Source organism: Plutella xylostella, chromosome 17 (assembly GCF_932276165.1).
Source record: "Plutella xylostella chromosome 17, ilPluXylo3.1, whole genome shotgun sequence".
Lineage (NCBI taxonomy): Eukaryota > Metazoa > Arthropoda > Insecta > Lepidoptera > Plutellidae > Plutella > Plutella xylostella.
This window is the reverse complement of record NC_063997.1, coordinates 11,587,024-11,600,750: the sequence shown is the minus strand read 5'-3', so window position 1 is coordinate 11,600,750 and position 13,727 is coordinate 11,587,024. Positions and strand designations below refer to the sequence as shown.

The window sequence follows — 13,727 nt, the reverse complement described above, 5'->3', positions numbered from 1 at the left end:
ACAAATTCCATTCATTAATATTTTTGAATATACTTCTGCTCCTAGCAATAAATCTACTGGACGGCTCACGTAGAATTTAGGGTCCGCTAGATTGATATTTTCTAAAAAGTTCCACTGTGGTTCCGCAAATGAATAACTAGGCAGGTTCCTGATAAGATGATTCATGATAAATGCTTCTGTAGAGAATGAAAAGTCATGGTTTATTGATGAACATTGTATGCTGATTAAACCCTTACAACTGTTTTCCTTCATTCCTACTCCTGATATAGTTCCTAGGCATTTTTTCCGCGAAAGACCAAGCGCTTGTACCGCTCGCTCCGTGATAAGGGATGTTTGAGATCCTTGGTCCAGCAAGGCTCTGAATGTATGATAGCTCCCGTCGGCTCCCTTGATATTGATAATTGCTGTTGCTAATAGGATCTCGGTGACGTTATGTGGTTGCAATGACACGTGCGAAGTTCCACGTATTTGACCATTTTCCATTCTTGCTGATGATGATTGTGGCTGTGACACGCCCGAGCGTTGAACTCTTGCAGTAACCTGATTATTTGTTTGCGCATGTGTGTATGCGTATGCATCATGTATGATAGTGTTGTGTGGCAAATTGCACTCACGACAACGTTTTTCTGATATGCAGGGTTTTCCGTGATGGCAATAAAGGCAATTTTTGCATAGCTCATACTGCTTGATAATTTTAAGTTTGGCATTTCCAGGCATTTGCGTAAACCTTGTGCAATAAAATATCGGATGATCGTAGGTATTGCATACCGGGCATTTTGATTTTGTCTGATAAACATTTTTGCTGGTTGATGGTTGCGAAATTGAGTTATTTGTCGTCGTAAATGATTGTTTTAAATAAGTGGGTTTTGAATATTGATATTTGGAATGATTTTGATTGTAATTTGGACCCGTTTTAGATATGATATTCTCCTGTTTCTTGCGCGATGACTCCAATGTCGTGAATTTATTTTCGAGGTATTTTAAGAATTCATCCAAATTCGGTAGTTCTCTTGGTTCTTTTAGAGAAGCCAAGTACTCATTGTGAGTCTCTGAGTCCAACTTCTGTGCTAGAATGTGGACGAGCAAGGGATCCCAGCTGCTGGTATCCACGCCAAGTTTTTTGATAGCGTTGAGACATTTTGACGCCGAGTCGTGAAGGCGCTTGATGCCGTGAACTGATACTGCTTGCATGATAGGGAGGTTCATTATGATATTGATATGGGATGTGAAAATTAGTTTTTTGTTATTAAATCGTTGATTAAGTAGTTGCCAACAAACGTCATAATTATCTGAGCTGATAGGAAGGTGTTGGATTAAACGTTCCGCTTCTCCTCTCAACTTTGATTTTAAATACTGCATCTTCTGTGCGTCTGATAATGAAGGATTTAGGTGGATGGTCTCCGTAAACAGGTCCTTGAAGGACACCCACTGGTGATAGTTGCCTTCAAAGGTAGGTATATCCATCTGTGGAGTAAGTTTGTCACGATGTTGAGTCGACCACATCTTCTTGTTAATTTCTTTTTTGATATTGTTGTAGCTTTGCTCGTAATAAGAGAATGCTTCTTCATATTCCTCATATTTTCCCTCCAGTTCGCTGTCCAACTCCCAATGTAGCGAGTCTATGATCTGCCATCTAGCTTGGATGCTGCGTAATGCATCTTCCAATTCCCACTTCTCCGTAATATTATTGATGTTGATACCTGTTAACGTGCGCTGCAGAGCTCTGAAGTTACTATTTTGCTTTTTTAATAACTCCTTCATTTTCTCAGATAACGTTAGAGTAGAGGTCGAAGCAGACTGAGATTGATGTTGAAGAGTAGGCGATGGTGTTCCCTGTCGCTCGGCGGCCTGCTGCTGCGCGCTGGAGCCCGCGCCGCCCGCCGCGCCGCCTTCCCCTGAGGAGCTGGCGAATGCCTCGCCAACCACGAGAACTGGCGGCTTCAGCACGGAAGCCGGTTTCTCATGTTGAACAGCTTCGATCTTGCCTCTTATATACTCGTACCTACTTTTACAACTCTCGTATTGATTTTGCGTAAAATATTGATGAGTTGGGATGTTAAAACCGCAAAGTTTGATATGGTTTGTCTGAAATTCTCTCCAATACGCATCAAGGGGTTCGAGTTTCCTTTTAGCGTAGCCAGGAGAATGTTTCCTCTCAAAGTTGTCTTTCTTAAAATTAACGTAAAGTTGTTCTACGCCGTTGATAATCTGCTGCTGAGTAGCTAAGATATCTTCCATCTCGCTGCTCATTGATATAAAGGCTGATGATAATAAAATGGATGGATCTTACTTGATAAGCTGCCAAACCACCTCGATGACTCCGCTTCGAATTCCTGGCGGGAACAATCGGATCTGTCTGACCCGATTAAATCCAAATCCAAAGGAGTCACTTCACTGATAAATTGTTCACTGATATTTGATATAATATGATAGTTTAAAGTTTTTGATGAGTCTTTTTGATAGTCACTGATAAATTGATATATGATATTGTTCTCGATATTGAACTGATAGTCACAGGAAGTAATTAGGCTACACAAACACGTGTCCCGAAAGTTCGAAGTTCGCGATTGTCAGCCCCGCCTGTCCGAAAGGCTCGAAGGACCAATTGATGTGAGGGCCAGGTCCACACACCAATATGATAAGATGATAGAAATGATAAAAGAAGTATATAACTTATGATAATTTGATTTATTTAAACTGATAACTATTCTATAATGATATGATGATGAGTACGTGTCGCGCGCGGTTGATGACGGACAAGAACTGACTTAATTTAGGTCGCTAAGGTAAAACTGTTAACATAGCAAAATGTACGGCTATTGGCCCGTACATCACCTTTGACAAAAGTTGTAGCCAAGGAAGAAGATAATAATTTATATTGCTAACAGTCTAGGTTTTTAAATAATTGTTTATGCTAACCAAAGTGTTTTCCCCTCAGTTGACGGACAAGTCGCTGGGGCTGCCCGAGTGCCTGCAGCTGGGCGGCGGCGGCAAGCTGTCGCAGTCGGAGTTCCAGGCGGCCGTGCTGCCCGCGCTGGCCGCGCTGGCGCCGCACCTCGCGCTGCTCGAGCCCACCACGCAGCAGCGGGCCGTGCGCGCGCTGCTCAAGCACGGCGTCGGTGAGTGGCCTTACTGCCTGGACGTAGAGACTACTTCCTCCCACCAGGATGGCTAGCACGGGGAGCATTTAAGACGTGACAAAAGTTTTGCATCGCGCTCAAGAGCGAGGAGAACTTTACGGAGGGCAACTGTAGCTTGAGGAAAAACTAAGTTTTGAAGTTGCGCTGTCGACTCCTCTTTGTTGTTGTATTAAAAATACCGGTTTGCATTGCAGCTCTCGTTCATTAGTTTTTTGTCTAGCTTTTTTTTTGAATAACGGTCTAGACGCTAAATGGTCTTGTCGTGTCGGTAATAAGAGTTTTACGTTCATATGACAAGAAAGAATCAGCAGTCGGAAGATAAATCGTAAATCCAAGCGTAATGAACAATAAGACTAACCATATATATCAATCAAGAGTCTATAAGTGATCTTCCAACCACACTTCACTCACTTCAGTCATCTTTCCAACTTTTATCATCCATTGACGCTTCCCTTCCCCTCACAGTGCTCCGCCAGCCGTCGAGCCAGCAGTGCATCAACGCGCTGACGATCTTCACGCTCGAGGCGCGCGACACCATGGTGAAGATGCTGCCCGAGGTGCTGCTCGACCTCAGCAAGATATCCGATACGAAGGCCATCGCGTGCCCGATGCTCGAGTTTCTGTCCAGTGAGTTGTACTTTATTTTTAAAGAAAAAATATTATTATTATTTTTTATAGACGATATTGCCAAGTGATGCAAACTGCAAAGGTAGAATAAGGCCGCATATTCATGCTATAATATGTACACAATGTGCCTGTGCACAGTACACATACAAATGTCATTTGTATTTGCTGCTAGGGATACTTTTGCACCCATATCAGCTGTGTTTAACCGCACAGTCAATCCAAGATTCCTGAATTAATATCTAGCTCGGCCAAGCATGTGACCCAGGGACCCCGTCGGCAAAGCTGTAATTAATACCTATATTTTTTTTTCCTCAATCGATTTTAGGTTGCGTCTAATAGGGACTTTCAGGAGCCCGTTCTTCGCAAAAACTGTATTTGTTGTGTAATTAGGTAATCAAATCATCAAATTGTCTCCCATCCACAGCGCTCACCCGCCTGCCGAAAGTATTCGCATCCTTCGTGGAGGACCAGTACATGTCTGTGTTCGCCATCCTGCTCCCGTACACCAACCCGTCGCGCTACAACCACTACGTCGTCTCGCTCGCACACCACGTCATCGCCGCCTGGTTCCTCAAGTGTCGGCTCGCTTATAGACGGAACTTCGTGCCTTTTATTATACATGTGAGTTGTTGAGGCATTGTTTATTAGGTATCAATAACTATTCATTTGTATATTAGTACCGTCCAACATACCCTGGGCAGTCAGTGACTGACGGCTCATTAAAGCATGATAACAAACCCCAATCTTGCTCTAGTGTTTTTAACCGACACGCTAATAAGGGGCTCGGCCTAATCCTCTCCCAAGGAGCGCCACAAACGTTCTCTGATGTCCACATCTTGCCACTACCAGCTACCTATGTAAGATTGGCGAATCCTTCGCTTCTGTCAAGCTGAACGAAGTCAAGTACAAATAGTTTCGGTTAAATAACGCCGTTTTGTATTTGTCACTGTAAAGTAAATAACGCATGTAATGTACTGGTTCCAGGGTCTGCACAACTACATAATAATGCCGTTCGAGGAGCAGCTGTTCAAGCAGCCCCCCGCGCCCCCCGCCGCCGCGCTCAACGAGGACTCGTCCAATAGGAAGCGCAGCTCTAGTCTCGTGAGTACACTACAAACCACTTAACTTGAATCAAACTCGGTCGATATTCGTCAAAAGTATTTAGGAAAGGTGAGCTCTGAGTTTATTCTATTCTCTGTGGGGGTGTAAGTACCTGCACCTGGCTCTCTCGAGTGGAACCTTTGTACATATCCCCCAGGTCTAAAAACTGCCTTCCTAAGCTTGGACCATTTCCCACCACGCTGGTCCACTGCGGGTTGGTGGGTTCACATACCTAGATGTGCTAAATCTAGACATGCAGGATTCCTCACGATATTTTCCTTCACCGTAAGAGCGATGGTGTACATTGTACTTAAATTCAAAGAACTCATTGGTACATGTCAGCCCTGGGATTCGGACCCGCATCTCTGGCGTGAGAAGCGAGCGCTTATCCGACTGAGCTTCCACCTCCCTCTAAAAACAAACTCTGAGTTTAGCTGTAACAAATACTACAATGATTGTCATTCCCCCAGGGTTCCCGCGGCGGCGGCGGGCCGCGCGCCCCCCTCGGGCCGGCGCGGGGCGGCGCGGGGGGCGCGGGCGGCGCCTCCGCCTCGGCCGCGTTCCACGTGGAGCTCACGGAGACGTGCGTGGACCTGCTCGCCCGATACGCCTACTCCGTGTGCAGCGTCAAGCCGCATCGGTCAGATATACTATACTTACTGCATTTTGCATGTGCTAATGTTAATGTTTATAACGCTCACGGATAAAGAAAGTATATCAGTCGATGCTCTTACAAATTTTACGGCCGCCCTTTTCATATTGTTTATTTATCCGTGGAGGTTTATTTATGGTCAATGGATTGAAATGGATTAGGAGTAACCTCAGAAAAATATTTTTGGCCACAGCTGTCGAGTCAATCAGAATCAGAATCATCATCATTATCATCATTATCAGCCAAATAACGTCTACCGCAAGTTATATCGAAAGTCCGCCTCTCTGAATTAACAGTATCATAGAGGAATAATAGTTAAAAATGTAACAATAATTCCTCCATGATATTATATGGTACATCTTTCAAAAACACGATTCAAGTGTCTAAATACGACACGTTTGTTACACGCTTACGTGCAGTGTACAGTGCCCGCTATGTAGGTAATGCCATCTCCATTCAAACTTCACCTCTATTCACAGGAGCTCGACGGTGCAGTTCCTGCTGAACGGCGGCTCTTCCACCACGTGGCTGGTGGGGCACAAGCTGGTCACCGTCACCACCTCCGGCTGCCAGCAGAACAACATCAAGCAGGGACTGTGCGACAGGTACACACCTACTGTTACTACTATACTAACTGACTCTATAGGTAGTCTTTTGAAGTGAGCATCTGTGCCGCCGCGACTCAAACTCAAACTCAAACTCAAAATTTTTTATTCATCGTACAAATATAAAATTTTCTGATGAACGTCAATTTTTACAAATTACTCTCCGTTCGGATAAGGGGGGGCTCTTTCTGTCTAAGGAGAAGAACGGAGGCAAGAAACTCCTGAGCCATCTTTTCAAAAAAAGACTTAAAACTAGTTGGTATACAATACATATAAGCTTAATAATTATTATTATAATAATATGAGCAGAGCTAACTACTTATCACAGCCATGCATTAACGTCCTCTAAGTAATCATCAATTTTATAATAAGCTTTTTTACTGAGTTTCTCTTTAATGTAACACTTAAACTTATTCTCTGGCATTTGAGCAACTTCTGCTGGAAGCTTATTATAAAATCTAATACAGTACCCTAAAAACGATTTATTAACTTTCGCCAGACGCATCGCTGGAAAAGCCAGCTTATGCTTGTTCCTAGTATTAATGTCATGATTACTGCCAATTGTATCAAAAGTTGAAATATTCTTTCGTACATACATTAAATTGGAAAAAATGAACTGACATGGAACTGTAAGGATGTTAATTTCTTTAAATAGTTCTCTCAATGAATCCCTGGAACCAAGTTTGTATATAGAGCGGATGGCTCTTTTCTGTAATACAAATATAGTTTCAATATCAGCTGCTCTACCCCAAAGCAAAATGCCATACGATAATAAGCTGTGGAAATAACTAAAGTAAACTAATCTGGCGGTTTCAACGTCGGTCAGCTGTCTAATTTTCCGTACAGCAAAAGCTGCGGAGCTCAACCTTCCAGACAATTTTTCAATGTGAGGTCCCCACTGTAACTTTGAATCTATAGTCATCCCAAGAAAGACAGTATCATTAACTAGGTCCAATTTATTCCCATCTAGAATAATGTTAGTATCGCATTGTCTAACATTCGGCAGTGTAAATTTAATACATTTCGTTTTCTTAGAATTCAATAGAAGATTATTAACGGTAAACCAATCGTGTATGTCAGATAGAATTGAATTAATTTCATTAAAATTATTTTCTCTTCTTTTAACTTTAAAAAGCAAAGAAGTATCGTCAGCAAATAAAACTATATTAGTCAATTTTTCAACCATAAAAGGCAAGTCATTAATATAAATGAGGAATAAAAATGGTCCTAGAATAGATCCTTGAGGGACGCCTATTTTTACATGAGCCCCCTGTGATTTAGTATTGTTAATATCGACCCTTTGTTGTCTCTTGTCTAAATATGAAGATATCAAATCTAAAGCCTTTCCTCCTATTCCATAGTATCTAAGTTTCGAAATTAAAGTCTGATGGTCTACACAATCAAACGCCTTCGACAGATCACAGAAGACTCCAATAGCATCGTGATGGTCTTCCCAGGCGTCAAATATGTGCTTAATCAACGCAGTACCGGCATCGGTTGTTGATTTGCCTTTTGTAAAACCATACTGCTGGCTATGAAACAATCGAGCATCATTGAAATGCAAAAGCATCTGACTGAGTATGACCCTCTCAAATATTTTACTCAAAACTGGAAGAACCGAGACAGGCCTGAAATTTGCAGGGTCCTCCATATCCCCACTTTTGAACAGAGGTATAATTTTACTAAATTTCATAAGATCTGGGAACACACCTTCAGCGATACATTTATTAAAGATGTTAGCTAAAATTGGGGCGATTTTATTAATAATAGAAAGAACAAATTTAACTGACATTCCCCACAAGTCTTCAGTTTTCTTCATATTTAATGACTTAAATGTTTTTATAATAGTTAATGTATTAATATATCTGAATTTAAATTCCTTATCGGTTGAAGGTGCGTTCTCCTTCGTCAGGGTTTCAGCTGCTGCAGCCGAAGAATCCAGGTTACACGTAGTCTCTAAAGGAATGTTCGTAAAAAACTCTTCAAAGACCCTCGCCACCGCATCATTCGATGTTATAATGTCATTGCCTACCTACAAAGATAAATTTGTCTCGCGTGTTCGATTCTTCCCCGTTTCGTTATTAATAATAGTCCAAACGGCCTTAGATTTGTTAGCAGAGTCTTTAATCTTGTTATTAATAAAAATTGTCTTCGCACAGTGACAGACACATTTATACATCTTGCTATATTTCTTCACATAAGATTGAAAGTCAGGTCGGAGTATGAATGTTTTCATCTCATACAGATCATATAATGTCGCCCTGCTTTTGCGAATACCCTCTGTAGCCCAGTCACAAAATTTAATTTTATTGTCAATCAAAACTTCCTTCGTTTCAAAATTACTCTCAAACTCATCAGCTATTATCTTAAACAAGTTACTATACATCTCATTAGAATTGCAATCTAATTTAACATTCGGAAGTTTTTCGTCTAGTTTCTTCAAGTAATTGTCAATTTTCTTTGTAGTAATCGGTCTGCATCTCACCTTAGTTTTATTTGTCTTGTCAGTGTTTACTAAGGTAATGGTCTGCCCACTGTGGTCTGACCTCAGACAATTAATCACACTACTGTCTTTAAACTCACAGTTACAGAATATGTTATCTAGACAAGTGGCTGACGTGGGTGTAATTCTAGTTGGTTCCAGAAAAACATTAAAAAGATTAAATGATTTAAAAAGTAACAACAATTTCGACCTATTAGGAGAGTCACCTAATAGGTCAACATTAAAGTCACCACACACTATTACTTCCTTTTTACTATTGGAAGCTAACCTTAGAACATCCTCCATGACAGTCTCAAAGGTAATAAAATCACCAGTAGGTGGCCTGTAGGTACATACTATTATATACTTATTAAGCTCTGCACATGAAATTTCTATATGGTGTTTAACAGAAAGAGCAACTATATCCTTTCGTTCTTTACATTTACAATTTTCTTTAAGAAATATAAGCGACAGAGCGGCCGGTGAATGTTCTATGTAGCCAAAGGCCGCGCGTGACGTTTAGCTCAAAAGGTTACTTTAGCATGTTATCACGAAAGGATTGTCCGAAGTAACCCTAAAGCTAGACAACCTCACCACTCGTAACGCGACACGTTGTGAGTTGCGAGCCGTATCGCCGTTTTAGAATTAGTGATTTCGTTACATGTGTAGGTACACATCTAGAACCTAGATTTACCGAAAATCTAGAACCAAGGACCTCTGGAATTAGCAGAAGAAATAATCAGTTATGCTGCCACGGCTCTATCTACAAGTATATTCTAATACTCTTAATTTATTGAAACCTTTACTGTAATACTTATGATGGCATAACGTTTGTTGTTTTGTGTGTCAGATGTTCGTCGCTGTGCAAGCAGCACGTGGACAGCGTGAACAGCCCGCTGCCGCCGCTCGACCCGCTGCCGCGCGTGGACGACGACTACACGCAGGTATAGCGGCACATGCTGAGGCGGGGACCTTTTGTTTACACAATACCACACCACAATTATTTGTGCACCAACTATTTTATTTTATATCGAAGTCGATTCTGAAGGCACATTTAAAAAAAAATTAAGTTACATTCTAAGTTCATCTATAAAGATGGCAGTAGGAAATGAGATTTACGGAATCACATGTCTAGGCGCCACATAAATTGAACTACTGCCTTTAGTTCATCTAGCACATAGCTCTGATACGATTTTCTGAAACGAGGCATTGTAATATGTGTACAAGTACGATACAAAGCTGTATCCTTGTTCCAGTCGGCGAGTGACTCGTCCAGCTCCAACAACAACCAGCTGTCGGTGCAGCCCAACGCCACGGAGGTGCGACGGTAAGTGTACACAGTATACTACATATACAATTATACAGGGTGTTAGTGAAAAGGATGCTGTAAACCGAAAGGAAGGGACTCACAAGGTCATTCATTACGAACATATTTTATTTACGTTCTACCCCTTATGATCTTTGACACCCCCGTTCAGCTTACTACAGTCTGCGCTACCACTGATGAGTTCACTACACGCACAGAAATAAATACAGCCGCATCTGCCTTTTATATTGTTAGTTCCCGCATTTACCGTAAGACTTCAGTGGTGGCGTGGAATTGTATAAGGCAACAATTACATGCCAGTGAAAGATTCAGATACCTACAAGTTAAATATCACTTGTAGCATTCTGAAACGGCCTTCAACGCCACTTAAATACCGAATCTATAATTATTTTGTCATTTATTGATTGTAATTTTGGCGATAGTTTTATGAGTGCGTTTTGGGTGCTTTATAACTAACCTTATTTGTAAGGCAATAAGGGTTGTGGCGTGAGTATTACAGCTTTGGTGGTATTTTGTATGCGAAGCTGAAAGTTTTTGTGAAAAAATATGCACGGTACAAGAACACTTGCATTTGAACCTGTTTTGATATGATATCTTTAAAATTGTATTGGATTACAATAATGTATCAGGTTGTAAGTTAAAGTGAACTTGTACTGAGCGGTGTGGGTTTCCTGTTGGTAGATTGTAGGAAAATACAGTTTTACGCATATGAAAGTGTGTCAATTCATTGCAATGTGAGACCACTCTTATAAAACAGATAATTTCAAGAGTCATTGATGACCTGTCTAGGGTGGCTAGTACTCGTAGAGAGACGGGTGCATATACAGGGTGTGTTGTTGTAGCTACAGCAAGTACTCGCTGCAGCACAGCCGCAGCACCGACACCAGCTCCTCCACCGACACCTCGCTGCTGCAGCCCGCCTCCAGGTAACACCATGTATACACCACCATCATCATCATCATCAGCCAGTGATCGGTTACTGCTGGACCCAGGCACTCTGTCCTGGGCACTAATCATTTACCTAACTACTGCGTGATGCGGAAAACCATTGAAACAGCTGAGATATACTAGTAAATATAGGATGTAATGTTATGTTTATATTATTATTCAGTATAATTAACATGTTGCTTTACCAGTAAGAAAGCAATAACTGACTAGGCTACTTTACAGTTTAGGATGTATAGCGGTTGCATGTTGTAAATGCTATGTGGACGGTGCTAGTCGCTTGCTTTTGTTTACTGTGTAAATGGATGTAGAAAAATACGCTTTTATGTATGCTTGAATGTCTTGGAAGTTTTAGCATGTGAATGTATTAAAATACTGTCATATAGTGCAAGATTAAATACATGATTATAGTACAGGTTAATACAAAACAGATACATCTTATTTGCAGACAAAACTCATCGGAGAACAGCAAGCCCACGGACCCGGTGGGCGAGGCCCTCGCCGCCTTCACGCAGAGGTTCGAGAAGATATCGAAAGATGTGGTGAGTTTCACTGCAAACATGTCGCGAGATATCCGGCTGGATCTCCTCGATAAATAATAATATCCTCCTAATTCCACTACAACGGCCATTTGAGACCACCCATCTGTGCCAAAGATATACGCAGTATACAAGAGCCCGCACCGTTTCGTCACTCTCGATGAAACGTGTGTCGCCTGTGAAATAATGGACATACAGATTATTTTTTATGACCATTAGTGTAAGTAAAGGCTTGTTGGTTGCAGGACGCGGAGCTGGGGTGGTCGCGGCTGGGCGCGCTGGCGGCGCGCGGCGGCTGCGCGTGCTGGTGCGGCGGCTGGGCTGAGCTGCGCGTGCGCAGCGCCACCGGCGACGTGGCCTGGCTCATGCGCATGCAGAACCTGGTACACACACACACACACACACAGACACACGCACACAGTGCCAGGCCTCGATCACTCCAAGTGATACACCAACAAAGAATATTGTTGCAAAAAGGGTCCTGTACCCGGGCCATCTATACAGAGCGTATTTACAGCACCTTTCGCCTCTTCACTATTGCAACATCCTGTACGTGTGTTGCAGATGTCGGGCGAGTTCCTGCCGGAGTCCCCCATGCAGGACGTGCTGGGGCTGCTGGTGCCGCCCTCCGCCGCCGCTGCTGCTGCTGCTGCTGCTGCTGCTGCTGCCGCGGCTGAGCAGACTAGTAGTAACAACAAACATAATATCGACAAGCAGTTTAGCAGCGTAAGTATAAAATACACTTACAGTTTACGCAATCACAGCCACATGTTACTGTCGCTTACAACTGAATTCCAAAAAGATCAACTGTATTTCTAAACAGAAGCAAACGTAAAACAATAACTGTCCCCTTCACACTCATCAGCGCGCGACAAAGACGGACAGCCTTTTACGACGCACATTCATTATGACGTCACGCCGCGCGCTTATTCACAGACATTAGGTACACAAGCGCAACATGTAAATGTGTTGAACGTGCCAGCTTTAGATAACTAGATATTGGGAGTTAGGTTCTATAAATTGAAAATAGCGGTCTATGAACTACGATTTTGACTAAGTAGGTTTTCATTTGTCACCCTTAATGTGTGCGTGTGTGTGTTGCAGACGTCGGAGTCGTCGGAGGGGCGGTCGCGCAGCTCGTCCTCCGCGTCCGCCGGCGCCGCCTCCGCGCACGACCTGCACAAGTCCAGGTACCACCCACCACCCCGACACCACCCCCCTACATCCACACATACCTGAGCTATATTGCGAGAAATAATTATGTCGAAATATTGCTCATAAAACTATGTCAGTGTCACGGTTTTTCATCTGATTTTTTTATTTATTTAATGGCTTTTCGGTATATAGCCATACAGAAACACTAGAGTTTAGAGTGGAACTTTTCATCATTATTTACAGGATTATCCCAAAACCTGTTCGCAATGACCCCCTGGGTCACCGCCATTAGGCTTAAACTTAAAAATATGATGTTTGACACCTGATAAACAAATATGTTGCATTATTACAAAAGCGGACGCTCTTGATGACGAACCACCCCTGTTTTCTCCTCGTCATCAAGAACGTTTTCTTCCGTTCTTACTCGCAGAAGTAATCCCCAGCATGTTCCATCTCTCCCCCGCAGCTCTGACTCGGTGGTGTCGAGTGAGAAGCGGCCGCACGCCTCCTCGCAGTCCATCGGACCCGCGCCCGCCAGCAACAGGTACACAGAGCATCATGGCTGTACAACTGTCGTACTTATATTTATGAATGAACTGTGACAGAGGATGTCCAAATGCTTCTCTTTGTCGCAATAGAAGTATTGCGGCCGAGCGGCATAGCGCGCACCATTGGCGTAGGGCGGTATTGACACAGGCCCCATCCAGTCCGCACTTCTAAGAGTAATCAAATATCCCTTAGATCAAGTTACTTGATTTCATTTGTACCAGCTTTAGCGTTAGCGCTTCATGGAATAACAATTCATATATTTTATGATTAGAATGCGGATTTCTGAGATAGCTATAGTTTAAATAATTGGTTTGTTTGTCAGCAGATCGCACAGCCACACGTCGCCCATCAACATCCCGGGGTCGCCGCCGCCGCTCACAGACGTAAGATATACTTTACTGACATTATTTACTAGCTTTTATATAAGTATCCTAGTGACATGATATCCCACCGTAAATGGCCTAATCATATCGATTATTCAAAATTTGTACTGCTAAATGTTTTTTTTATTTAACGCCGACATCTAAGGGGTCACCCGTGAGTAGCCTTATTGTTCATTAATTAGTTGTCGTAGTGGCAAAGTAGTGGCAAGATGCCTTTAGTTT

At 42.5% G+C, this 13,727-nt stretch overlaps 1 protein-coding gene across 1 annotated transcript in view; it reads left to right on the top strand.

The window, feature by feature from the left end:
• LOC105387727 (tuberin) overlaps positions 1 to 13,727 on the top strand; it is a 39,876-nt gene that overhangs the window by 15,489 nt on the left and 10,660 nt on the right. Inside the window, exons 16-31 of the mRNA XM_048626933.1 lie at positions 2,939 to 3,119; positions 3,606 to 3,767; positions 4,192 to 4,388; positions 4,752 to 4,868; positions 5,339 to 5,508; positions 6,000 to 6,125; positions 9,458 to 9,551; positions 9,864 to 9,934; positions 10,777 to 10,860; positions 11,328 to 11,421; positions 11,664 to 11,801; positions 11,983 to 12,144; positions 12,523 to 12,608; positions 13,040 to 13,117; positions 13,445 to 13,505; positions 13,651 to 13,659. Coding sequence (XP_048482890.1) covers positions 2,939 to 3,119; positions 3,606 to 3,767; positions 4,192 to 4,388; positions 4,752 to 4,868; positions 5,339 to 5,508; positions 6,000 to 6,125; positions 9,458 to 9,551; positions 9,864 to 9,934; positions 10,777 to 10,860; positions 11,328 to 11,421; positions 11,664 to 11,801; positions 11,983 to 12,144; positions 12,523 to 12,608; positions 13,040 to 13,117; positions 13,445 to 13,505; positions 13,651 to 13,659 — 1,830 coding nt within the window. The remainder of the gene's footprint in view (positions 1 to 2,938; positions 3,120 to 3,605; positions 3,768 to 4,191; positions 4,389 to 4,751; positions 4,869 to 5,338; positions 5,509 to 5,999; positions 6,126 to 9,457; positions 9,552 to 9,863; positions 9,935 to 10,776; positions 10,861 to 11,327; positions 11,422 to 11,663; positions 11,802 to 11,982; positions 12,145 to 12,522; positions 12,609 to 13,039; positions 13,118 to 13,444; positions 13,506 to 13,650; positions 13,660 to 13,727) is intronic.